The sequence below is a fragment of the Oncorhynchus nerka genome, linkage group LG15, assembly GCF_034236695.1.
Source record: "Oncorhynchus nerka isolate Pitt River linkage group LG15, Oner_Uvic_2.0, whole genome shotgun sequence".
Lineage (NCBI taxonomy): Eukaryota > Metazoa > Chordata > Actinopteri > Salmoniformes > Salmonidae > Oncorhynchus > Oncorhynchus nerka.
Window position 1 is genome coordinate 51,666,376 of NC_088410.1, and position 25,189 is coordinate 51,691,564.

Genomic DNA, 25,189 nt, shown 5'->3' on the forward strand with positions numbered 1-25,189 from the left:
CAGTGTGAAATTTGGTCCGATTGCACTTCCTACGTCTTCCACTAGATGTCAACAGTCTTTAGAACCTTGTTTCAGGCTTCGACAGCTGACATTTATTCCCTTCACACACACATAACTCCCGTCTTTCTAGAGGACATGATCCTGAGCAGAAGTATGAAGGGCTTGAGATACCATGCATAGCCAAAAACACCGCAACATCAACTCCTCTGGGAGATGGAACTCTGGAGAACCTTGAAATTTTGGTGAAGTAACCAAAATTTGGCAAAGATGAGCAAACTTCTCCATTATAATTGTGCACGGCTTTTGACCAGGGCCCATAGGACTCTCGTCAAAAGTAGTGCATCAAGTAGGGAATAGGGTGCCATTTGGGACATAGATGCAGCACGCCCTAAATCCAAACATCAGTCACAAAGATAAATGTTAACTGTTGTCAGCTGATGAATGAGATTGCACCCATTCTCTTGTCATTCAGAAGGATAAAAAACAACAACTAGAAAACCATTCTCTTGCCAGTAGTCAACAGGGATATCCCATTGCGAAGAGCCTTTTGCTTTGCCATGCTGACTGGAAGAATGTATAGCCTATACAGAAAACTGTACTGGAAGTAAATCCATGATGTGCTGCTACACAATCATAATGGAATAGGGTGTCATTTGGGGGGGACACTTTATCTGAGAGCCATGAAGGTAAATCAGGGTTAAGGCGCTGGGATGGATTGCACTCTCCAGAGAAGAGATACAGTCAGCTGCCCGTGTTTATTTATGGCTGGGTCTTGTGTTGGGGATGTGAGGGATTTTAAACAGGGAGAGAAAAAGAGAGAGAGAGCAAATGGTGGAAATGGAGAGATGAAAAAGAGAGAGTATTTAAGTCCCGGAGAGTGGTGCTCAGACAGTGTACCTTGGATAATTACCGTCCTGATCAGAAACCTATATCCCGGTTGTTCCCAAAAATGCTTGGTCTTTGTGAAAACTTGGGTGTGTACTCAGATTTTCGATCCAGATCTTCAGCCGTGATGGAAGTTGACAATATTTACTCTTGCATGATGTTTCAGTGAATAATGTCCAATGAAAACATAGGCTTTTTTCAATAAATAGTAGAGTGCCATATTGACAGCTGGAGTGTGATTGTATTCACATGGGGACTTTCAAGAGTACGTTTGTGATGATCCTGCAAAGTTAACTGGAACAAATGTTTCATAAACACACTTCTATTAAACCAATACATTTCCATTAACCCTTTACACTCGTACCGTATACTGTTTGATAATAGCAGATTTGAACACAGGTAAGTGCCTAAATTGGAACACAGTGGCTATATAAATAACGGCAGAGCTCATCTTCTCTTCACAGAGCTGTATGGGTTTTGACTGACAGCCATTCCGAACTTGAGCACTGCGCGCAACAAGAAGTTGCCTCCATCCCTCCAGCTAATTGGGGAACTTTTGCAAATGTTTTGTTGTCTGATTGAGGGAAATGCTGTAAATTAAGGAGGACTCAACTTAGACATTGAGGAATTTAATGAATACAGCTTTGATCTCATACAACCAAGCCAAACACCCCAAATGTATCTAAATGTGCACTTCACATTTGAAAACTATTGCCATATACAGTGTCAATGTTTATGATCACAAGATGGCATGTCATACCCTGGGCAATTATCAAGAAAATTTGCCGCAGAACTCCCACGCGAATCCACTCACAACTCCATTCTATGCGCATCAAAATAATGATCCGTTTCTCTGAATTGCCACATGAAAGTCTAACAATGCTGACCAAACCGGAACCTCGCGTTATTTTACCTGAAATGCACAAGGTCCTCTATTCCGACAATTAATTCACAGATAAAAGGGAAAACAGAGTTAGTTTCTAGTAATCTCTCCTCCTTCAGTCTTCTGCGTCGGACTTTATATGACGGTTGGCAACCAACTTTAAGGTGCATTACCACCACCACCAACTGGACTGGAGTGTGGACTTAAGTTAATCTTTCAAATAACCCACTTGGGTATATCCTCCTAAAAACCAATGAGGATATGGAAGAGGCGGGACTTGCAGCACATCAAAAATAGAACCAAGTTCTATTTTAGCACCTGGCTACGTAGACGCTCGCGAGCAGTTTAGGTGAAATTACTGAATAACATGCATGTGTACATTTTATTTTGCAACGCTTGCGCATGAATCCCTGCCCCAGAACCAGTTCCCGCCACAGGGCACCATCTGCTTCTCCAAACTTGAAACGTTCGCAAAGCCTGTGTACGCCAAGTTGTAAAACGGATTGGTGTGCTTAATTTCACATAGTATCTCCCAGTTTTAAACCTTGTTATTCTGTTTCGTGCCTACTGAACACAACCCAGGTTTATATGGCTGTGACTCACTCACTCAACATGGGGAAGTTGTCATGAATGGCCCAGGATTAGCTTATCAGATTTAAAATGGCGAAACAGGTTCAACCATCAAGGGCAGGCAGGACCTGTACTGTAAAACCACAGCAGTGTGCCTCTACTCGTGTAAAAGGATTGTCCCCATGATGTCATTCTTCCACCCTCTCACGCATCGCCAGAGACGTTGTTTTAGAGAATTTGTCAGTAAACTATGTGTGTGGCGTCATGTGGGTTTACTGATGTCAATGTTGTTAAGAGTGCCCCATAGTGGCGGTGGGGTTATGGTATGGGCAGGCATAAACTACAGACAACGAACACAATTGCATTTTATCGATGGCAATTTGAATTCTCAGAGATACCGGGATGAGATCCTGAGGCCCACTTGTTGTGCCATTCATTCACCGCCATCACCTCATGTTTCAGCATGATAATGCACGGCCCCATGTCGTACACAATTCTTGAAAGAAGAAAATGTCCCAGTTCTTCCATTGCCTACATACTCACCAGACATGTCACCCATTGAGCATGTATGGGATGCTTTGGATCGGCGTGTTCCTGTTCCCGCCAATATCCAGCCACTTCGCACAGACATTGAGTGGGACAACATTCCACAGGCCAAAATCATCACGAGGCAAATGGTAACACCAGATACTGACTGGTTTTCTGATCCACACCCCTATTTTCTTTTTAAGGTACACATATATATCTCACACTGTATACAAATTTGTGGATGCCGCTATTTCAGCCACACCCGTTGCTGACAGGTGAACAAAATCTAGCACACAGCCATGCAATCTCCATAGACAAACATTGACAGTAGAGCTCAGATATTTTCAACATGGCACCGTCATAGGATGACACCTTTCCAACAAGTCAGTTTGTAAAATTTCTGCCTTGCTAGAGCTGTCCGGTCAACTAAGTACTGTTATTGTGAAGTGTAAACATCATGGCGCAACAGCAGCTCAGCTGCGAAGTGGTAGACCACACAAGCTCACAGAACAGGACCGCCAAGTGCTGTAGCGTGTAAAATCCATATGTCCTCAGTTGCAACACTCTCTACCGAGTTCCAAACTGAGTCGGCAAGCAACGTCAGCACAATAACTGTCATGTGCAACGCCAAGCGTCAACTGGAGTGGTGTAAAGCTCGCTGCCATTGGACTCTGGAGCAGTGGAAACGCATTCTCTGGAGTGATGAATCACGCTTCACCATCTGGCAGTCTGACGGACAAATCTGGGTTTGGTGGATGCCAGGATAAAGCTACCTGCCCGAAATGCATAGTGCCAACTGTAAGGTTTGGTGGAGGAGCTATAACGTTCTGGGGCTGTTTTTCATGATTTAGGCCCCTTAGTTCCAGTGAAGGGAAATCTTAAGACAATCGCATACAATGACATTCTAGACAATTCTGTGATTCCAACGTTGTGACAAAAGGGGAAGGCCCTTACCCGTTTCAGCATGACAATGCCCCCGTGCATAAAGCGAGGTCCATACAGAAATGGTTTATCGAATTTGGTGTGGAAGAACTTGACTGGCCTGCACAGAGCCCTGACCTCAAGCCCATCGAACACCTTTGGAATGAAAAGGAACGCCGACAGCGAGCCAGGCCTAAACACCCAACATCATTGCCCAGCCTCACTAATTCTCTCGTGGCTGCATGGAAGCAAGTCCCTGCAGCAATTTTCCAACATATAGTGGAAATCCTTCCCAGAAGAGTGGAGGCTGTTATAGCAGCAAAGGTGGGACCAACTCCATATTAATGCCCATGATTTTGGATATGGTCAAGTGTCCACATACTTTTGGTCATGTAGTGTATATGTGACCAACAGATGCATATCTGTATTCCTGGTCATGTGAAATCCGTAGATTATGACCTAATGAATTTATTCAATCAACTGATTTCCTTATATGAGCTGCAACTCAGTAGAATCAGACATTTTTGCATGTTGCATTTTTGTTCAGTATAGTTACAAAAGCATGTCAAAATGCTTATATGCTTTAACCCTTTACACTTGTGGGAATTGGCCTATATGGATAGGGCTAAATTGAAACGTTTCTTAAAGAAGAAATATGAAATGCATATGCATAAGCATGGCAGCAATTGAAAGGGAACAGTTTAGAGACCGTGTCCTCAACTTTGGTCTAATCATTTCCCCATAACATTTCACCTGACTCAAGACTAAATCCAGACATTACACTTAAGATTGTTTGTGCATTTTACATTTACTGTACTTGTCGCCGTATTTGTTGATAACGAAATCTGAAAAACCTTGGGACACATTCAGTAATAAGAAAATGTTGGGTAGGTGCAACATAATACAAAACAATGACAAGGGTTTGAGTGAAGACTAATTAGTGTCTCCAAGTTGCCACACACCTCTCCAAAGTCCGCAGTTCCTAAAGTCATTTCAATGCACTTTTATAATTCAAAGTAGTCTTCAACAATAAGGTGCTACTTTGAGCACTCCTCGCTGTGTCGTTAAGGAACTAGAGCAAGTACACTTGTAGTTGTTTTTTGTTTGGAACATAACACTGCAGGGTTAGGGAGGGTTTGGCCGGAAGGGATGTTCTTGTATCATCGCGCACTAGCGACTCCTGTGGCAGGCCGGGCGCAGTGCCCGCTAACCAGGTCGCCAGGTGCATGGTGTTTCCTCCAACACATTGGTGTGGCTGGCTTCCGGGTTGGATGCGAGCTGTGTTAAGAAGCAGTGCGGCTTGGTTGGGTTGTGTTTCGGAGGACGCATGGCTTTTGACCTTCGTCTCTCCCGAGCCCGTACGGGAGTTGTAGCGATGAGACAAGATAGTAACTACTAACAATTGGATACCATGAAATTGGGGAGAAAAGGGGGTAAAATTCAACAACAATACAAATCCGCGTGACCGCATATTCACAGTAACTAAGCTTCTCCAAAACTGCACTCTGATACCGCTGAGTAGCCTACCAAACTTGCCAGTCGCCAATGGCATGGTACTCAGCGATCTATTGTCCCTCTAATCACTCTGACATCAATGCAATCGGAAATTAAATCCGTCACTTCATGAGAGCCCATGAGCTCATGTTGCGCAACAATTTTATAGGCCATGCGCAATTGTGTGAGAAAACAGTTGATGGCCTCTATTAAAAAGAGGACCCCATCAGCTTTCTATAGGCAGACAGATACTTCTTTGTAGCCTATTCCTGCTTCTGACAAACCTTTCAGCAGGGTTCTGGTGGACTGTGTTGGTCATTTCCCCAAAACCACCATGTGTGCTGCAACTCATTTCCCTGAGGCCATTCCACTCAGGAAGATCACGTCTCCCAGCATTGTTAAGGCCCTGGTGAAAATCTGTTCAACGTTTTAACCTTCCATGGGTAGTGCAATCGAACCAGGGTTCGAATTTCATGTCAAAAGTCTTCCTGTAAGTGCTACAAAAGATGGCTGCAACCCATTGCCCCTCTAGTGACGACCAAAGTGTCAAGGTGATCTTGAGAGATTTCATTAGACTTTGAAGTCCATGTTGAGAGCTTACTGCTATAAATTTGAGAAAGACTGGGATGAAGGGGTCCCTCGTGCTGCACAGGAGATTCAGGAATCTCTCGGTTTTAGTCCGAATGAGCTCGTGTTGTTTGGACATCACGTCAGAGGTCCTTTGAGCTTGCTGAGAGAGAGGTTGGTGAAGGGCGACACCTTAAACACAAAATCAAATCTGTTGGAGCACGTTAGCGCTTTTCGATACAGATTGCACCGCACCTGAGCTTGCCAGTGAGGATCTGGAGAAGGCGCAGACAAAAAGTTTTGTACGATGGAAAGGCCCGAAACTGCACTTTCGATGTGGGTGACCAAGTCCTGGTTTTGTTGCCCGTTCTGGAGTTACTGTTGCAAGCTCACTTTCAGGCCCTTGCCCAAATGTGCAAAAAAGAGAAGCCACACCAGAATGCAGGGAAAAATAAAAAACTGTCTGTCATGTCAAAATGTTTAAATCATACTTCATCCTCTACGATCCGGCGGAAAAGTGGTGGATGAAAAGGGAAAAGTGGTGGAAATCAGTAGTGATTTCTGCCCGTAGCCACTGCTGTCACCGTGGACTATGGTCTTCCTCAAGAGCACCAGGAAAGCCCAATATACCCTGTGAGACAGCTGAGTAACTTGAGTAGAGATCGACCGATAATGATTTTTCAATGCCGATACAGATTATTGGAGGACCAAAAAAAAGCTGATACCGATTACGTCGGCCAATTTTTTATTTATTTATTTGTAATAATGACAATTACAACAATACTGAATGAACACTTATTTGAACTTAATATAATACATCAATAAAATCAATTTAGCCTCAAATAAATAATGAAACATGTTCAACTTGGTTTAAATAATGCAAAAACAAGTGTTGGAGAAATAAAAGTGCAATATGTGCTATGTGAGAAAGCTAACGTTTAAGTTCCTTGCTCAGAACATGAGAACAAGTTTGAAACGCAATTAGCGCGCGCTAACTAGCTAGCCATTTCACTTCGGTTACACCAGCCTCATCTCAGGAGTTGATAGGCTTGAAGTCATAAACAGCGCAATGCTTGACGCACAACGAAGAGCTGCTGGCAAAACGCACAAAAGCGCTGTTTGAACGAATGTTTACGCGCCTCCTTCTGCCTACCACCGCTCACAGTCAGATACTTAGATACTTGTATGCTCAGTCACATTATATGCAACGTATAGGACATGCTAGATAATATCTAGTAATATCATCAACCATGTGTAGTTAACTAGTGATTATGATTGATTGTTTTTATAAGGTAAGTTTAATGCTAGCTAGAAACTTACCTTGGCTTACTGCATTCGCGTAACAGGCAGTCTCCTTGTGGAGTGCAACAAGAGAGAGGCAGGTCGTTATTGCGTTGGACTAGTTAACTGTAAGGTTGCAAGATTGGATCGACCGAGCTGACAAGGTGAAAATCTGTTGTTCTGCCCCTGAACAAGGCAGTTAACCCACTGTTCCTAGGCCGTCATTGAAAATAAGAATGTGTTCTTAACTGACTTGCCTAGTTAAATAAAGGTATTTAAAAAATATATATATACATATATTTTTTTTTTATCGGCGCCCAAAAATACAGATTTCCGATTGTTATGAAACCATGAAATCGGCCCTAATTAATCTGCCATTCCGATTGATCGGTCGACCTCTACTCAATAGATTCTAGAAAACCTTTTGGCACACTTGTCTCCGGAGGAAAAAGGTGACATTGTTGAACTGCATTTTGAATATCAGGGTTTATTCTCAGATGTGCCAACTCCACAAATGTACTAGAGCATGACACTGATGTTGTGGACTCTGCCCCAATCAAACATGCTTATCGACTGAACCCTGAAAAGACTGAAGCTTTGCAGTGAGGTGGAGTTCATGCTTGAGCACCGCATTGTGCAACATGGCAGTCTGTGGAGTTCGCCCTGTATTTTAATACTTAAGGCAGATGGCTCTCTGGGGTTTTGTTCTGAATTTCAGAAACTCAGTGCCTCTACTAAGTTGGACTCCTACCCTTTCCCGAGGTCGACCATTGTGTGAACCGTGTTTGCGCTGCTAAGTACATTAGCAAGTTCAACCTGCTGAAGGGATATTGGCAGGTCCCTCTAACTGAGCACGCCAAAGAATTGTGTGCTTTTGTAATGCTTGATAGTTTGTTTTCCTATCTTTGTCTTCCATTCAGGTTACAAAATGCTAAGAACCTTTTGGTCTCTGCAGTGGTGCTAGCTGCTCCGTATTTCTGTCGTCCATAGGTTTTGTACACCAATGCCAGCGATGTAGGAGCAGGGGCTGTGCTCCTACAGAAAGACAATAACAATTGAGCACCCTATGTGGTACTTTTCAAAGCAAGTTTTGTTTTGGGTCCTTCCAAGGGGATGAGAGTTATAGAAATGTACGTGATTTTACCTATGTTTTTCAAACTTCAGAATTTTAAGAAAGAAAATAAATATATATATTATGCACAGTAAATCAAATAAGGTGGCTTTTTTGTCTTGTATTTAATTGTTGACAGTTAGTAGACACCATGTTTATATTGGAGAAAGTAAAGCATTTAAGTTGATGTTGTGAGATGGAAATTATTTTCTGTTTGATGTGAGCAAACTTGTCCAACAAAAATATAGGATATAGTTGTTGTCTTATGGGGAAGGTGTTACTGGCTCTGGTTTTCACATTTATATTTTGAGGTTGGAAGTTAGCACATGGGGTGCACCGATTGGTGTCACCTCGTTATGTGTTACACCTGTGCTGGTTTGTCATCTCATTAGTGGGAAGGGGTTTCACCTGTGCTGGCCCAGGTGATATTTAAGAGTGGCTGGCCTAGTGCCCCAGTTGCCTTGAGAGATGTGGAGGGTTAACAACTTTAGTTGGCTCTCTATTTGATTTCTAGACAAACAGTTTTATCTGATCTTCCCTGTTTTAATTTTGTTTGCCTGTTCTTGGGCAAATAGTGTGGCCGCTCATGGTGGGCGTCTTATGGTATATTTCCGATTTCAAGTTTCATAACAATCAGTTATCGGCATTTTTGGACACCGATCATGGCCGATTACATTGCACTCCACGAGGGGACTGCGTGGCAGGCTGACTACCTGTTATGCGAGAGCAGCAAGGAGCAAAGGTAAGGTGCTAGCTAGCATTAAACGTATCTTATAAAAAACAATCAATCAATCATAATCACTAGTTAACTCCACATGGTTGATGATATTACTAGTTTATCTAGCGTGTCCTGCGTTGCATATAATCGATGCGGTGCATGTTAATTTATCATTGAACCACAGCCCACTTCGCCAAACGGGTGATTTAACAAGCGCATTAGCGAAAAAAGAACTTGTTGCACCAATGTGTACCTAACCATAAACACCAATGCCTTTCTTAAAATCAATACACAGATGTATATATTTTTAAACCTGCATATTTAGTTAAGAAATTCATGTTAGCAGGCAATATTAAACTAGGGAAATTGTGTCACTTCTCTTGCGTCTATTACACGCAGAGTCAGGTTATATGCAATAGTTGGGCCGCCTGGCTCATTGCGAACTAATTTGCCAGAATTTTAAGTAATTATGACATAACATTGAAGGCTGCGCAATGTAACAGCAATATTTAGACTTATGGATGCCACCCGTTAGATAAAATACAGAACGGTTCTGTATTTTACTGAAAGAATAAACATTTTGTTTTGAAAATGATAGTTTCTGGATTTGACCATATTAATGACCTAAGGCTCGTATTTCTGTGAGTTATTATGCTATAATTAAGTCTGATTTGATAGAGCAGTCTGACTGAGCGGTGGTAGGCAGCAGCAGGCTCGTAAGCATTCATTCAAACCGCACTTTCGTGCGTTTGCCAGCAGCTCTTCGCAATGCTTCAAGCATTGCGCTGTTTATGACTTCAAGCCTATCAACTCCCGAGATTAGGCTGGTGTAACCGATGTGAAATGGAAATGGCTAGCTAGTTAGCGGGGTGCGCGCTAACAGCGTTTCAAACGTCACTCATTCTGAGACTTGGAGAAGTTGTTCCCCTTGCTCTGCAAGGGTGGCAGCTTTTGTGGAGCGATGGGTAACTATGCTTCGAGGGTGGCTGTTGTCTGTGTTCCTGGTTCGAGCCCAGGTAGGGGTGAGGAGAGGGACGGAAGCTATACTGTTACACTGGCAATACTAAAGTGCCTATAAGAACATCCAATAGTCAAAGGTATATGAAATGCAAATGGTATAGAGAGAAATAGTCCTATAATACCTAACTAACATCAAGGCGGTGGCCCGTTCTTGTAGGTTCATGCTCTACAACATCCGCAGAGTACGACCCTGCCTCACACAGGAAGCAGCGCAGGTCCTAATCCAGGCACTTGTCATCTCCCGTCTGGATTACTGCAACTCGCTGTTGGCTGGGCTCCCTGCCTGTGCCATTAAACCCCTACAACTCATCCAGAACGCCGCAGCCCGTCTGGTGTTCAACCTTCCCAAGTTCTCTCACGTCACCCCGCTCCTCCGCTCTCTCCACTGGCTTCCAGTTGAAGCTCGCATCCGCTACAAGACCATGGTGCTTGCCTACGGAGCTGTGAGGGGAACGGCACCTCAGTACCTCCAGGCTCTGATCAGGCCCTACACCCAAACAAGGGCACTGCGTTCATCCACCTCTGGCCTGCTCGCCTCCCTACCACTGAGTAAGTACAGTTCCCGCGCAGCCCAGTCAAAACTGTTCGCTGCTCTGGCCCCCCAATGGTGGAACAAACTCCCTCACGACGCCAGGACAGCGGAGTCAATCACCACCTTCCGGAGACACCTGAAACCCCACCTCTTTCAGGAATACCTAGGATAGGATAAAGTAATCCTTCTCACCCCCTCCCCCCTTAAAAGATTTAGATGCACTATTGTAAAGTGGCTGTTCCACTGGATGTCTTAAGGTGAACGCACCAATTTGTAAGTCGCTCTGGATAAGAGCGTCTGCTAAATGACTTAAATGTAAATGTAAATACCTATAATAACATCAACCTAAAACATCTTACCTGGGAATATTGGAGACTCATGTTAAAAGAAACCACCAGCTTTCATATGTTCTCATGTTCTGAGCAAGGAACTTAAACGTTAGCTTTTTTACATGGCACATATTGCACTCACTTTCTTTTCCATCACTTAGTTTTTGCATTATTTAAAACAAATTGTACATGCTTCATTATTTATTTGAGGCTAAATTGATTTGATTAATGTATTATATTAAATTAAAATAAGTGTCCATTCAGTATTGTTGTAATTGTCATTATTACAATAAATAAATAAGTTTTTATATTTTTTTATATTTAAATCAGCCGATTAAATCGGTATCGGCTTTTTTTGGTCCTCCAATAATCGGTATCTGTTTTAAAACCATAATCGGTCAACCTCTAGTCCTAGGTACCAGTTGTTGCTAGTCAACTTTCAGCGTACACCCCCATGAGTGTTTTTCAGAACCCCTCCTAACACCCCACCTGGTGCATTTTGGTTGCGGTCGGATTTTTGTTGTTTGTTCCCCTTCTGTTTGAGCGACATTCGTTTTTCTTGCTGGGGAACATAACGGATTGGTTAGGGGTATTTCATATCTAGAGCTGTTAAATGCTCCAGGTGGGATCAGTTCAGCGTTAGCCCCCATGCTGCCTAGCACCACTAAGACAGAGATATCCCAGGAATCTGTACTTCCCTCCTCTGATTGCTGCTCTACAGGGAGGCCTGAGGACAGCTTCCCACAGTGGTTCAGAAGGGTGAGTTAGCACTGAGGGCACTGCACCACCCTCTCTGGTAACAAACAGGGCCCACTTGATGTGAAACACACGTAGACACACACGCCAATCTCAAATAAGAGGACACTCCCCAGCACCGAACATTCCCATGAGGCATGATGTTACAGCCACATTCACTTTAGTATAAAGCTACAGATTAGTTTAATTACCGCCATACAAGACCACCCATATTAACTGCACCGAGAACTCAAACAGAAACTGTTTGAGTTCTCGGTGCAGTTACACCACATTTCTACTTCACTTTCACAGGTAGTTAACTTGTTTCAAAGTTCTAGTGTATCACGTGTTTTTCTCAGAGTTTATACTCAATTCAATTAATCTTTCTCTGATTGATTAGGAACTAGGGTAGCATTCGTTCCATGTTTCCTAGGGATAAGAGGGTTTTGTCAGACTCCCAACTCACTTACTCCCCATCTGACCTCCCTGACCTCGTCTTTGGAGCCAAGAGGTCAAAAGTAATCTCTAAAACGCAGAGATACAGCTGCCCACATTCTTTCAGCGGTTTATTTCGCTAACAAAGCCCGACTCTATTCCACCTGTGCCTTTAACTAACATTCATGCACTACATGCATTGGAAATGTGTAGGCCATTCAAGTCTCAGGGTGTGGCACGTGCATTAGAAACTTAAAAGGGCATTGTTCAATTTATTAAACCGGGTCACTAGGTGATATGGAAAAAAAAATCCAGTGATAATCTAAACAATCACAATAACGATATATCAAAGTGTACCATGTAAATTTAGCATGTGATATGATTATGACATGGCTATGTAAAACATCCTACTGAACGTGACCAAGAAAAGCAGCGTGCTCCTGTTCTGCTAAACAGCATTCGGTCTTGTGCATTTAGGTAGAAAATCGTGTGAATATCATGGAATGCTAACCTCTGACAATATATATATATATTGCGATAACAACAAAATGTTATCACCCAAGACAGAGTTCACCTTTTAACCATGACCTGATTGCAATCACCTCTCCCAGATGAACCCCATGGCAGAGGTCCTTGTTAACCTGGGGTTTCAAACTCACGGCCTGCGGGCCAAGTGCGGCCCTCAAGCCAATTCAATGTGTCCTGTGGTTGGCCCCTGTTATAAACCAAGGCCACGGCTAAGGAGGTGGGTTTGGTTAAGGGAGAGGGGTCAAAGGGCACCCTAACCCAGATGATGTACACCTTCCCCCCGGGACTTTGCAGCCACATGGCCCATTTACACAAGAGGAACGACTGCCTGAATTCGATTCAGGGCTGCACAATACTGGATTTTATTGCACTTCCCTTTTTGAACTTCAAAAGGACAGTAGCTAACTAGTCAGTGTCTCTCTAAGCATTACAGGCGACAGGGACTCATCCTAGAAAGACAAATACAGCCTTGAACTACGAAGTGGCCTTCCTAAATGTACACTTATTTATTTCGCTCTGAGCTGCATTGAGCCAAGTTACAATGAGTCTTGGCTGTTGCTGCTACTACACTATTCTGGTGGAATTATTTGCTGAACCTCGCCCGGCGGTTTGCCTCTTTTTCCAGATACGCTCTCTGTTTCAACATTGTCCAATGGGTCCTTTGTAGGGCAAGGCAGGGAGGGAGGGCAATGCGCTGCCAAAAATAATCATGGGACCAACAGACTGACCATACTACAGAGAGGACAACAAACGTGAGAAACAGTGGAAAGGAGCAGGGAAGTCAAAGTATTCATTCAGTTCAGGCGTGGTGGTGATCATATCGGCCTGTCTTGTGTTACAAAGCACCTTTGGACTGTGGAAGAGTTAGAATCCAGCATTTTAATAGGTGGAGGTGTGGCATACTAAGAAAGCAGGGGCCTAGTCTTGACTTTACACGTGCTGGATTGGTGTAACGGATAATGACGATATCCTACTGACACCACTATCCGTCAGCCCCCCACCCCACCCTCGACCAGGTGTGTTGCTGCCTGATACCTTCCAACTGCACATTACCACACAATGGGGTTACACTACCCAACAATGAAGACTCAGCACTCTTAAATCAACAATGTTGAAAAACTCCATCAAATGTATGTATCGTCATATCAAAACTGCCACCAGACAGTCACCACATTTAAGGTCTAGGCTACATCATGGGAAATGTACCACTAAATAAATTCTTTAGGGCATCACACGCTGTGCTCAAGCTTTCCCTGCCCCCATCACTGCCTCGATGTTTACAGTGTTACAAGGGGCAAAACTGAACTATTGAGACGAGATCCCATGTCAACCCTGTTGACAAAAACAATTCCTCTAACCCAGGCAGCTATCCACAAATGTTTCTGATTGAGTGGGACCAACTCTCAACAGGGGGTGTTTCCTACACTTGTGTGCGGAGGCGCCTCCCTTAGACTCTAAGGCCTTGTTTATGGGGAACAATCAGGTCACAGCAACAGGCCTGTACAGTACGAGCCTACTACTGCCCTACATTCAGCATAGCTGAGAGGGAAATGGCATAGCTTCAGCTCAAAACCCTCATGCTTCTGCTCATCTCCCTGCCATCAAAATGCGCAGTGATACCATTAGCATACTAATCTCTTTTCTCTCAGCTCAGCTTAACAATTCAACATCTTCTGCGCCTCACATACTGCTGGGCTCCCTCTCATCATCCGGATTGGCAGATCAAATCCCTCTCCAGAAAGAGAGCTGCTATGACGGGCTCTTCACATAGCGGGTGCTAGAAATTGCTAGTGTAGTCAAGTATCTACAAGTCTTAAATTGGGTAAAAGGAGCAGGAATGGCAAGGTTTACAGATCATGTTCACCTGTGGAATGACAACCTCAGACCATCAGAGGACAATTATATTAATTCATCTTAGAACGCAAACCTCGTCTTTGCCTTTGGGTGACGGAAATATTGTGTTTGCCTTTAGGTGCCTTGGACTAGTTCAAACGGTAAGCCTTATTGCGCCTTTAGAAAGACTGCAGTCGAAGGAATAAAAGCCTCCCTGCCCACTTCATGTAGTTTGACTGTTCTATCCAGTAATGTCAGTTTATGGTTGCTTGGCTACCCATACTCCTTGCTCCGGCCAAACGCTATGCCATGTCCACGGACGTTTGTTTCTTTTCCAGAATGAGTCTGGATCGGAATACCTCGGACTATTTTGAGGATAGACCATGTGATTGGTCCCAGAAACCGATAGTCTGGGCCAGAGACAGAACACACGGTGTAAAGCGGTGTTTTGAAAATTCGTCATGGACTTTGATACTCTGATTGGTTAGGGATGATCCAATCACTGCTGACATTGTTTTGTACAACACCCCTCATTTTGATGTCACCACAAACAACTTCAATTATGGCAGTCTCAGACTGAAGCATGTAGCGAACGATAGACCAGCGGAAGAATTCAGTTTGAATTGTCAGGCAAGGTTTATGGATCTCAAACAAAGAGCCTGTGAAGCCTTGAGATGGTAATATATTATAATAATGCATGCCATTTAGCTGACACTTATCTAAAGTGACTTAGTCATGCATATATACATTTTTCGTATGGGTGACCCCAGCGGGAATCAAACCCACTACCCTGGTGTTGCAAGCACCATGCTCTACCAACTGAGCGACTGAGGACCACACTCTGTTACTGAGGACCAGATGGTGAGTGGTGAATAAGCAATAGAGAGGGCGTTCTGTCAGATAAGAGAGCAGTCCGCGCAGTCAAGCTCTGAGGAGTGTTTCCAGTCTACAGTTGACATCAACTCAGCCATAACAGGGCAAACTGGAGGCGTTTCTGCACTGAAGCGCTGAAGTGGGTTGACGCCACATAATAATGACAGACCTTTCATCGGTGATTGAATGTGCAAAGTCACAAAGACACATGTTCGTCATGCCTCTCCTACTTTCGGTACCCATATTTTCATATGATAGTTCTGCTGTTGCGATACCAAGAACTTGAGGAATAAACACTTAAATTCTCAGAAGACTGAAGCTCATAGTTCAGAGCCATAGGTCCGCGATAGTCAAGACATCATTACCAGCCTAGCATTTAAATGTCATAATGGGCATGTGTACTATCGCGTTTAATCTTTAGGCTAAATAATGATGTAAGACTGTTGTTATTGTCATATAATTTCACATTGGGAATAATGTCTACACCTTTACATCCTCGTAGGGAGACTAAGAAAAAAGTCCTGAGCTAGAGCTAAACACAAACCCAACCTGGCTGAAAAAATACCATTTATGGAAGAGGAAAATGGTAGGTGTGGTGAGATGGTTTGGCGAAGGAGGGGCCCCGTAACAACCGCAGGCATGGAGAAACCACATCATTGTCTCCTTTCACAATACCAGCTGTGATGAGGTAACCTGACCCTCTGTAATAAATGCTGCGCTGCTCGTTGCTATGCATCACACTCTCCATTCAGGTGTCGTCCAAGCCTTCCCCCAAACCTACACACTGGCCTAGATAAGAAAATACCCTTGGCAGAGTGTCACATCACACAGAACTTAGAAAGTTAAAAACAGATGCCCTTACCTTTCTTAACTTTCTTCTGTAGCTTGATTGTGTCTGAGGATTTTTTCTTGATGTCTGCTCGGGCCTTCTTATATTCTGCATTGGGTTGACATGAGAAGATGCATCAAGTGCCAGTTAAATAATTTAGACATCTCAGAATGTACACTACATGACTAAAAGTATGTGGACATTTGCTCCTCGAACATCTCATTCCAAAATGCTGGGCCTAAACATGGAGTTGGTCCCTCCTTTGCGGTTATAACAACATCCACTCTTCTGGGATTCCACTAGATGCTGGAACATTGCTGCAGGGACCTGCTTTCATTCAGCCACACAATATCATAACCGCCATCGATAAAAGACAGTACTGTGTAGCTGTCTTCATCGACCTGGCCAAGGCTTTCGACTCTGTCAATCACCATATTCTTATCAGCAGACTCAGTAGCCTCGGTTTTTCTAATGACTGCCTTGCCTGTTTCACCAACTACTTTGCAGACAGAGTTCAGTGTGTCAAATCGGAGGGCATGTTTTCCGGTCCTCTGGCAGTCTATGGGGATACCATAGGGTTCTCGGGCCGACTCTTTTCTCTGTATATATCAATGATGTTGCTCTTGCTGCGGGCGATTCCCTGATACACCTCTACGCAGATGATATCATTCTGTACACTTCAGGCCCTTCCTTGGACACGGTGCTGTCTAACCTCCAAAAGAGTTTCAATGCCATACAACACTCCTTCCGTGGCCTCCAACTGCTCTTAAACGCTAGTAAAAACCAAATGCATGCTTTTCAACCGTTCGCTACCTGCACCCGCACGGCCGACTAGCATCACCACCCTGGATGGTTCCGACCTAGAATATGTGGACATCTATAAGTACCTAGGTGTCTTGCTAGACTGTAAACTCTCCTTCCAGACTCATATCAAACATCTCCAATCCAAAATCAAATCTAGAATCGGCTTTCTATTTCGCAACAAAGCCTCCTTCATTCACGCCGCCAAACTTACCCTAGTAAAACTGACTATCCTACCGATCCTAGACTTCGGCGATGTCATCTACAAAATAGCTTCCAATACTCTACTCAGCAAACTACATGCAGTTTATCACAGTGCCATCCGTTTTGTTACTAAAGCACCTTATACCACCCACCACTGCGACCTGTATGCTCTAGTCGGCTGGCCCTCGCTACATATTCGTCGCCAGACCCACTGGCTCCAAGTCATCTACAAGTCTATGCTAGGTAAAGCTCCACCCTATCTCAGTTCTGGTCACGATGGCAACACCCACCCGTAGCACGCGCTCCAGCAGGTGTATCTCACTGATCATCCCTAAAGCCAACACCTCATTTGGTCGCCTTTCCTTCCAGTTCTCTGCTGCCTGTGACTGAAACGAATTGCAAAAATCGCCGAAGTTGGGGACTTTTATTTCCCTCACCAACTTTAAACATCTGCTATCTGAGCAACTAACCGATCGCTGCAGCTGTACATAGTCTATCTGTAAATAGCCCACCCAATTGACCTACCTCATCCCCATAGTTTTTATTTATTTACTTTTCCGCTCTTTTGCACACCAGTATCTCTACTTGCACATGATCATCTGATCATTTCACTCCAGTGTTAATCTGCTAAATTGTAATTATTCATTCCTATGGCCTATTTATTGCCTACCTCCTCATGTCTTTTGCACACAATGTATATAGACTTTTTTTCCTACTGTGTTATTGACTTGTTTATTGTTTACTCCATGTGTAACTCTGTGTTGTCTGTTCACACTGCTATGCTTTGTTCTTGGCCAGGTCGCAGTTGTAAATGAGAACTTGCTCTCATCTAGCCTACCTGGTTAAATAAAGGTGAAACAAAAAAAATGTGTGTATGTATGTTCCGTCTCCTACCTTTGGCATGGTCCTTGTCCAACTGACTGGCAACCTTCTTCCACTCCTCAATCTTCAGCTCCAGGGGATTGATCAGGGTATCTGTTATTGCCCTGCAGTGGAACCCAATAAACCAGCTGTTAAATTACAATCACACACCCAGTGGTTCACCTGGAGGTTTCACCAGAATGGTTGATAAGATTCAACTTCACCAAATTCAGAATTATCAATGGAAACAAATAGGGGAGGATTTTTTTTTAGGGCTATGACTGATCCATGTAGCTATTTAATTGTAATTGATAGGCGGTCCTACAATAGATAAATCAAGTCATCACATCTACACACTATAGCTTGGGAAGCAAAGCAATTAAACTGAGCATACTCTCAGGTATGCTGTAAACTCCTCTCGTCACATACCCGGCATAGCCAGAGCTGTTCAGCCGTGACAGGTTAGCACACAATGAGTGTCTATGAATTGATGACATGATAGCACTTTGAACCAATTTCACCTAACCTCTCCACACACACACGGTGTCTGGGAGAAAAACTAGACCAAAGTGATAAAGTTAAGAGATCTTATTAATGAAGCTGATAGGTTCAGCGGGTCTGTTAGTTCACCTTCCCTCTACTTTGTCTAATGGCCTATTCAGAGTTGAGCCCTTCTCTGGGATAGGCCTATGTACAGTAGGGTCAGTGGGATCTTGGTGTCGGTCAGTGTTAATTCCAACTGAAGCTGGGCAGTCAATGACTTGACATTGCATAATGCAATTGAAGAAAGACACTACAGCAATGTCAGAGGCCAGGAATGATGGAAATAATGGAGGGAGAAATAAGAAATGAGACTACTGGGATTTCCACTGAAGAGAGGCAAAGTACAGCCTGGGCTATATCCTTTTCCCACTATCATGTCGACCCGAACAGTACTGGCTCTGATATTTTCTTTTCACATGGTTCTAGCAACTATGGTTAATGTGTAACCAGGACAGTGAAGTACAGCTTGGCCTGGCTTGGTTTAGTAGTGTGCAAATGGTACCAGAGAGCAACAATCCAATCTCCTACTCATCCATCCACAACCGGAGTCCCATTACAGCCGTGTCCCTAGGCTTAGAGAGCACTGGCTGTAGTACAACCGGTCCACAGTGCTGTTTTACAGCTGGACAAAATGTTAATTTGTCTGTCTCATTAGCACACAGAGCAACAGAAGACCCTAAGCAGGGCCCAATTGGATTTGCTGGGGCTGAAGTAGGCAGGAATTGTGTTCAGGGTTGGAGAGCAGCATGAGGCGAGCCAGCCGTCATCCACTTGCCAAGTCAGCCAGGGTCATCATCCGAGGAGGTGAGAGCTCTCTGTGGTTTTTGGAGGAATGTCCGATACTGACTGAGTTCAGCACACAGGAAAACACATACAGCTGGAAATATTGAACACTAAGGCCATGCCAGAAACCAATCACTTGGATGAAAATGCAGGTGATTCAATATCGCTCACTTTTCAGTGTGTGACAAATACATTGAGTGTCAGAACAGCAACCATCTGATATATTAATGTCAAGGAATGCTTCATGTCACATTTTCAAATAGTCTGAAATGTTAAAGACGGACGGCAGTAATAATATAACCTAACCAAAAAAAGGAAACAATGGGGGTTTTGCCTTAAGACTAATACTACATTAATGTCTTCCAGAAACCATGATTTATAGTTCCATCACTTACGTGGTGAAGAGCTTTAGTTTTGACTCGATGCTTCTGTGCCTCATGCACATTCTCGTCAAGGCCGAGCCAATCTCTTTTGTCGCCCCTGGAAAACAATGGAACAAAACAGAACAAACCTGTCAATTTCCAAACCTTGAAAATGCCATATTACAAGCCTGATGAAGCCAAAAAAGTTGGACGTCCTCCAGCTTTCCCCCCCTTTCCTGGTAAAGTAATATTGCAAGTATAAATACAGTAATGTACATAGACAGAAGTGTAAAAAAAAAAAAACTTTGAGCAAAAGTGTTTAGACAATATTGTTCTAGAGAATTCTGCAGTACGTCCAACCAGCATCACAACTTCTCAAGCGCAGGACCTCCACATCCGGCTTTACCTGCGGGATCGTCTGAGACCAGCCATCAGGACAGCTGATGAAGCTGAGGAGTATGTGTGTTTGTAATAAAGTCCTTTTGTGGGGGGAAAACTCATTCAGATTGGCTGGGCCTGGCTCCCAAGCAGGTGGGTGGCGTCCCTGCCCAGTATATTTTAATGGGGTTGTTTTCGTTCATTCAGAAAGATTTGCACAAACTGCCAGTGAGTTCGTTGCACCACGTCGATAGGGATTCCACAGCAGGTCTGTCACACAGCAGACTTACTTATTGCTGTATTGAATTCAGATTTGACAGCAGACCAGCGCAGCTAACTCTTCCACCCCGACCCCTTCCCGAAGGCTTTCAAGGTTGGTATGAAGCCTACGACTGGTTTTGAACACACACTCCTGCTGTTGCCATGGGCTCCAGCGTCCGCCGGGGGGTGATGACTTTGTCGAGACACCAACATCTGCTTTTGATTGCACTCATTTATCCACTTAATATTCCCAGCCCAATCCCAGTGAGGCCGTGATGTCTACACTGTACAAATCCAGTCAGCCAGACATATGAGGGGAAAAGACACAGAGAGCCCAGACAGATGGAGGTCTTTCCATTCTACAACATTAACACCACAATGACTATTCCCCAAATGGCATCCTATTCACTACACTGTAGGGAAAGGGGTGCCATTTGGGATGCACATAGTGACTCACTGCCCTCTGGGACAGAAAATGATCTCTTTAAACCACTGCAGAGATATAAATTGTCACACTGCACATTTTTCAGACGTCATATGTTTTCCCAAGTTCATTAGGATGTGTCCAGTTGTATGATGGAAGCAAGCAACACTTGGTCCTGTTGCCTGTTTACATCACAGCAGGAACAGCATCAGGTCTCCATCTGGACTACTCATTAGGAGGTTAAAGACCTCAGATATTAGCTCTATCAGCCATATGAGCTTATTAGGACAACCACAGTACTATGGTTACGGCTTGCCAAAACTACAACAGAAAAAACAAGAGGCATTACTGAGTGCGGGACTTCCACTACTATTGCTTGTGTCATATCAAGCTTAACAGACTTTCTGGACATTATCGACTAACATTTCCATTGAAGAAAACAGACAAATGGAACCTGCAACTAACATTGGTCCTGCTAACCCAACTGTTGCAGGCTAGATAAGTCTGGAAGCCAGCCAGGATGTGAAAACCTCCCTAGTCGATTTCACCCTCGAATAGAAGCAAGGACAATTGGTGCCACCGATGGGGCGACTGACATACTTGAAAATGCATTGGGTAATATGGCATATCAAACATGTCAACAACGCAGCACTGGATACATTTCTGCTCTGGCTGCAAGAGGCTGTTCTGAGTGCTCTGGATCAGGTATTCATTAATGATCTCTGTACTTTACTCCATTCATCTTTCCCTTGATCCTGACTAGTCTCCCAGTCCCTGAAAAACTTCCCCACAGCATGAAGCTGCCACCACGCTTCACCGTAGGGATGATATTGGACAGGTAATGAGCGGTGACTGGTTTCTTCCAGACGTGCCGCTTGGCATCTAGGCCAAAGAGTTTCATCATAGTTTCATCAGAACAGAGAAACGTGTTTCTCATGATCTGAGTGACCTTTATGTGCCTTTTACTCTGACATGCACTGTCAACTGTGGGACCTTATATAGACAGGTGTGTGCCTTTCAAAATCATGTCAAATCAATTGAATTTACCACAGATGGACTCCAATCAAGTTGAAGAAACATCAAGGATGATCAATGGAAACAGGATGCACTAGAGTTAAATTTAATCTCATAGCAAAGGGTCTAAATACTTATGTAAATAAGGTTAAATAATGTCAAAAACTGTTTTGCCTTGTCATTATGGGGTATTTTGTGTAGAATGAGGAAAAAATGTCATTTAATCCATTTTAGAATAAGGTTGTAACGCAACAAAATGTGAAAAAGTGAAGGTGTCTGAATACAATCCGAATGCACACTATAGGGTGAGAGAGAAACTGAGTCACTCCCATCACACAGGGCCCAGTGTGGATTCTCCAGCCCAGCCCTAAACTGCAAAGCCCTCGTCCTGTCGGCCCAGAGCCTCAATAATAAATAGGCCATTGTAGCATTCTGTCACTGAATACAGAGCACTTCGTATGAGATGGCCCAGTTTGCTGTGCTGAAAGGGAAGATAATACTCCTTTCAGTGATCGAGGAAACCAAGAGGGAAAGAAGGACCCAGCAAAGGTTCCTCCACAATCCCTAGTGATATTCCTCTCTCTTCTCCACACCCTAACCCCTGGGCTAGACCGTGCGTCTCCTGCTGAGAACAGTGTTGAGATTATCAGCTGTATGAATGTGTCCCAGTTATCCCAATCCCTGCTAATGCTGGATCACCTGGGCCTCTCGCTGGCTCAGTAAGCCAACCTAGTAGCCCTATACACAGCCTCAACTGGCCACCAGTATCAGAGGGGTACAGATTATTATGACCACACAGACCCTCAGTTTCCCCATGGCAACTTTCACAAGGGAGATGGGAGAGCGTTGCTAAGGTTACAATGGGTGCACATGAACTATAATCTTGTGAGATATTTGTTACATCAGACAGTATGATCGAGTAGCGCTAATGCAAAAGGTGCGCTCTGTTCCTTGCCTCAGGGTGCACAAGCTGTTCTCTCAATCAAGTAATCATATTTTCACCCATCAAACTATTCTTAATTTAATGTGTTTTGATTTAGAATAGCTCATTATCAAATTGGCAGGAACAGAGGCAGGGGAAAAATATGTAATCCGTATGCACTCGAATAGTGAACTGAGGCCGCTTTCCCGCTGGTTCGTTTTCCATCATGCCCAGTACAGTAGGCTACTGTGGTTATTTCACTCCACCCATCAACCACTGTTTGAGGAGCATGCATCCTCCCACTGAGCATTCCACCCAAACTCTGTTTGCCATGGGCTCTCCAATCCTGTTCCTGCTGCTACCCAGTGCTTCATTTGGTAAACCAAGTGAAATCTGTTCGGGAACATCAATAGTAACATGTTTTCAAAACAAAATATATTTCATTAAACTGTTCACAGCCCCTCTCCCTGCTTGCTTGAGAAAGGAATGAATGCGAGCGAGGCGATGGAAACACAGTGGTAGCTAAAGGTAACGTGTTAGCCTATTAATTATGAAACTACAAAAAATGACATTACTAGGCTATTCAAAATCAAAAATCACTATGATTGTTGCCAAACTCTGTAAGCCGCCCTGCAAAATTAATGAACCAACAGCATCGCCTATGGATGTTTTTTAACCATGAGTAATAGGCGGTAGGCTATTTACGGTAATATATATTTTACCTCTTGGGGAAGTAATTCGAAAACATAATGTTAACTTTCACTGCTATGCGGATGACACACAGCTGTACATTTAAATTAAACACGGTAAAGCCCAAAATTGCCCTCGCTAGAAGCCTGTGTTTCAGACATAAGGTTAAACTCGGACAAAACAGAGATGCTTGTTCTAGGTCCCAAGAAACAAAGAGATCTTCTGTTGAATCTGACAATTAATCTTGATGGTTGTACAGTAGTCTCAAATAAAACTGAAGGACCGTGGCATTACTCTGGACCCTAATCTCTCTTTTGACAAACATATCAAGACTGTTTCAAGGTCAGCTTTTTTCCATCTACATAACATTGCTAAAATTAGAAACGTTGTCCAAAAATGATGCAGAAAAATTAATCCATGCTTTTGTTACTTCTAGGTTAGACTACTGCAATGCTTTACTTTCTGGCTACCAGGATAAAGCACTAAATAAACTTCAGTTAGTGCTAAATACGGCTGCTAGAATCCTGACTAGAAACTAAAAATATGATCATATTACTCCAGTGCTAGCCTCTATACAATGGCTTCCTGTTAAGGCAAGGGCTGATTAAGGTTTTACTGCTAACCTACAAAGCAATACATGGGCTTGCTCCTACCTCTCTCTCGGATTTGGTCCTGCCGTACATACCTACACGTACGCTACGGTCACAAGACGCATGCCTCCTAATTGTCCCTAGAATTTCTAAGCAAACAGCTGGAGGCAGGGCTTTCTTCTATAGAGCTCCATTTTTATGGAATGGTCTGCCTACCCATGTGAGAGACGCAAACTCGGTCTCAACCTTCAAGTCTTTACTGAAGACTCATCTCTTCAGTGGGTCATATGATTGAGTGTAGTCTGGCTCAGGAGTGTGAAGGTGAACGGAAAGACTCTGGAGCAACGAACCGCCCTTGCTGTCTCTGCCTGGCCGGTTCCCCTTTCTCCACTGGGATTCTCTGCCTCTAACCTTATTACAGGGGCTGAGTCACTGGCTTACTGGTGCTCTTTCATGCCGTCCCTAGGAGGGGTGCGTCACTTGAGTGGGTTGAGTCACTGACGTGATCTTCCTGTCTGGGTTGGCACCCCCCCTTGTGTTGTGCCGTGGCGGAGATCTTTGTGGGCTATATTTGGCCTCGTCTCAGGATGGTAAGTTGGTGGTTGAAGATATCCCTCTAGTGGTGTGGGGGCTGTGCTTGGGCAAAGTGGGTGGGGTTATATCCTTCCGGTTAGGCCCTGTCCGGGAGTATCATCGGATGGGGCAACAGTGTCTCCTGATCCCTCCTGTCTCAGCCTCCAAACCACTGCAGCATAAATACTGCAGTGGTTTGAGTGTCGGGGGCTAGGGTCAGTTTGTTTTATCTGGAGTACTTATCCGGTGTCCTGTGTGAATGTAAGTATGCTCTCTAATTCTTTCTTTCTCTCGGAGGACCTGAGCCCTAGGACCATGCCTCAGGACTACCTGGCATGATGACTCCTTGCTGTCCCCAGTCCACCTGGCTGTGCTGCTGCTCCAGTTTCAACTGTTCTGCCTGCGGCTATGGAACCCTGACCAGTTCACCGGACGTGCTACCTGTCCCAGAACTGCTGTTTTCAACTCTAGAGACAGCAGGAGCGGTAGAGATACTCCTAATAATCGGCTATGAAAAGCCAACTGCCATTTACTCCCGAGGTGCTGACTTGCTGCACCATCGACAACGACTGTGATTATTATTATTTGACCATGCTGGTCATTCATGAACATTCAAAAATCTTGGCCATGTTCTGTTATAACCTCCACCTGGCACAGCCAGAAGAGGAACTGGCCACCCCTCATAACCTGGTTACGCTTCTGGTTTCTTCC

General features: G+C 44.0%; 1 protein-coding gene across 2 annotated transcripts in view; it reads right to left on the minus strand.

Annotated features, from left to right (window-relative positions):
* Positions 1-25,189, minus strand: part of LOC115142873 (protein MTSS 1-like) — a 115,776-nt gene that overhangs the window by 28,368 nt on the left and 62,219 nt on the right. For both annotated transcript variants that reach the window (XM_029682675.2, XM_029682676.2), the window contains 3 exons: positions 19,660-19,744; positions 17,972-18,063; positions 16,106-16,180 (listed from right to left, as the gene is read on the minus strand). In XM_029682675.2, coding sequence (XP_029538535.1) covers positions 16,106-16,180; positions 17,972-18,063; positions 19,660-19,744 — 252 coding nt within the window. The remainder of the gene's footprint in view (positions 1-16,105; positions 16,181-17,971; positions 18,064-19,659; positions 19,745-25,189) is intronic.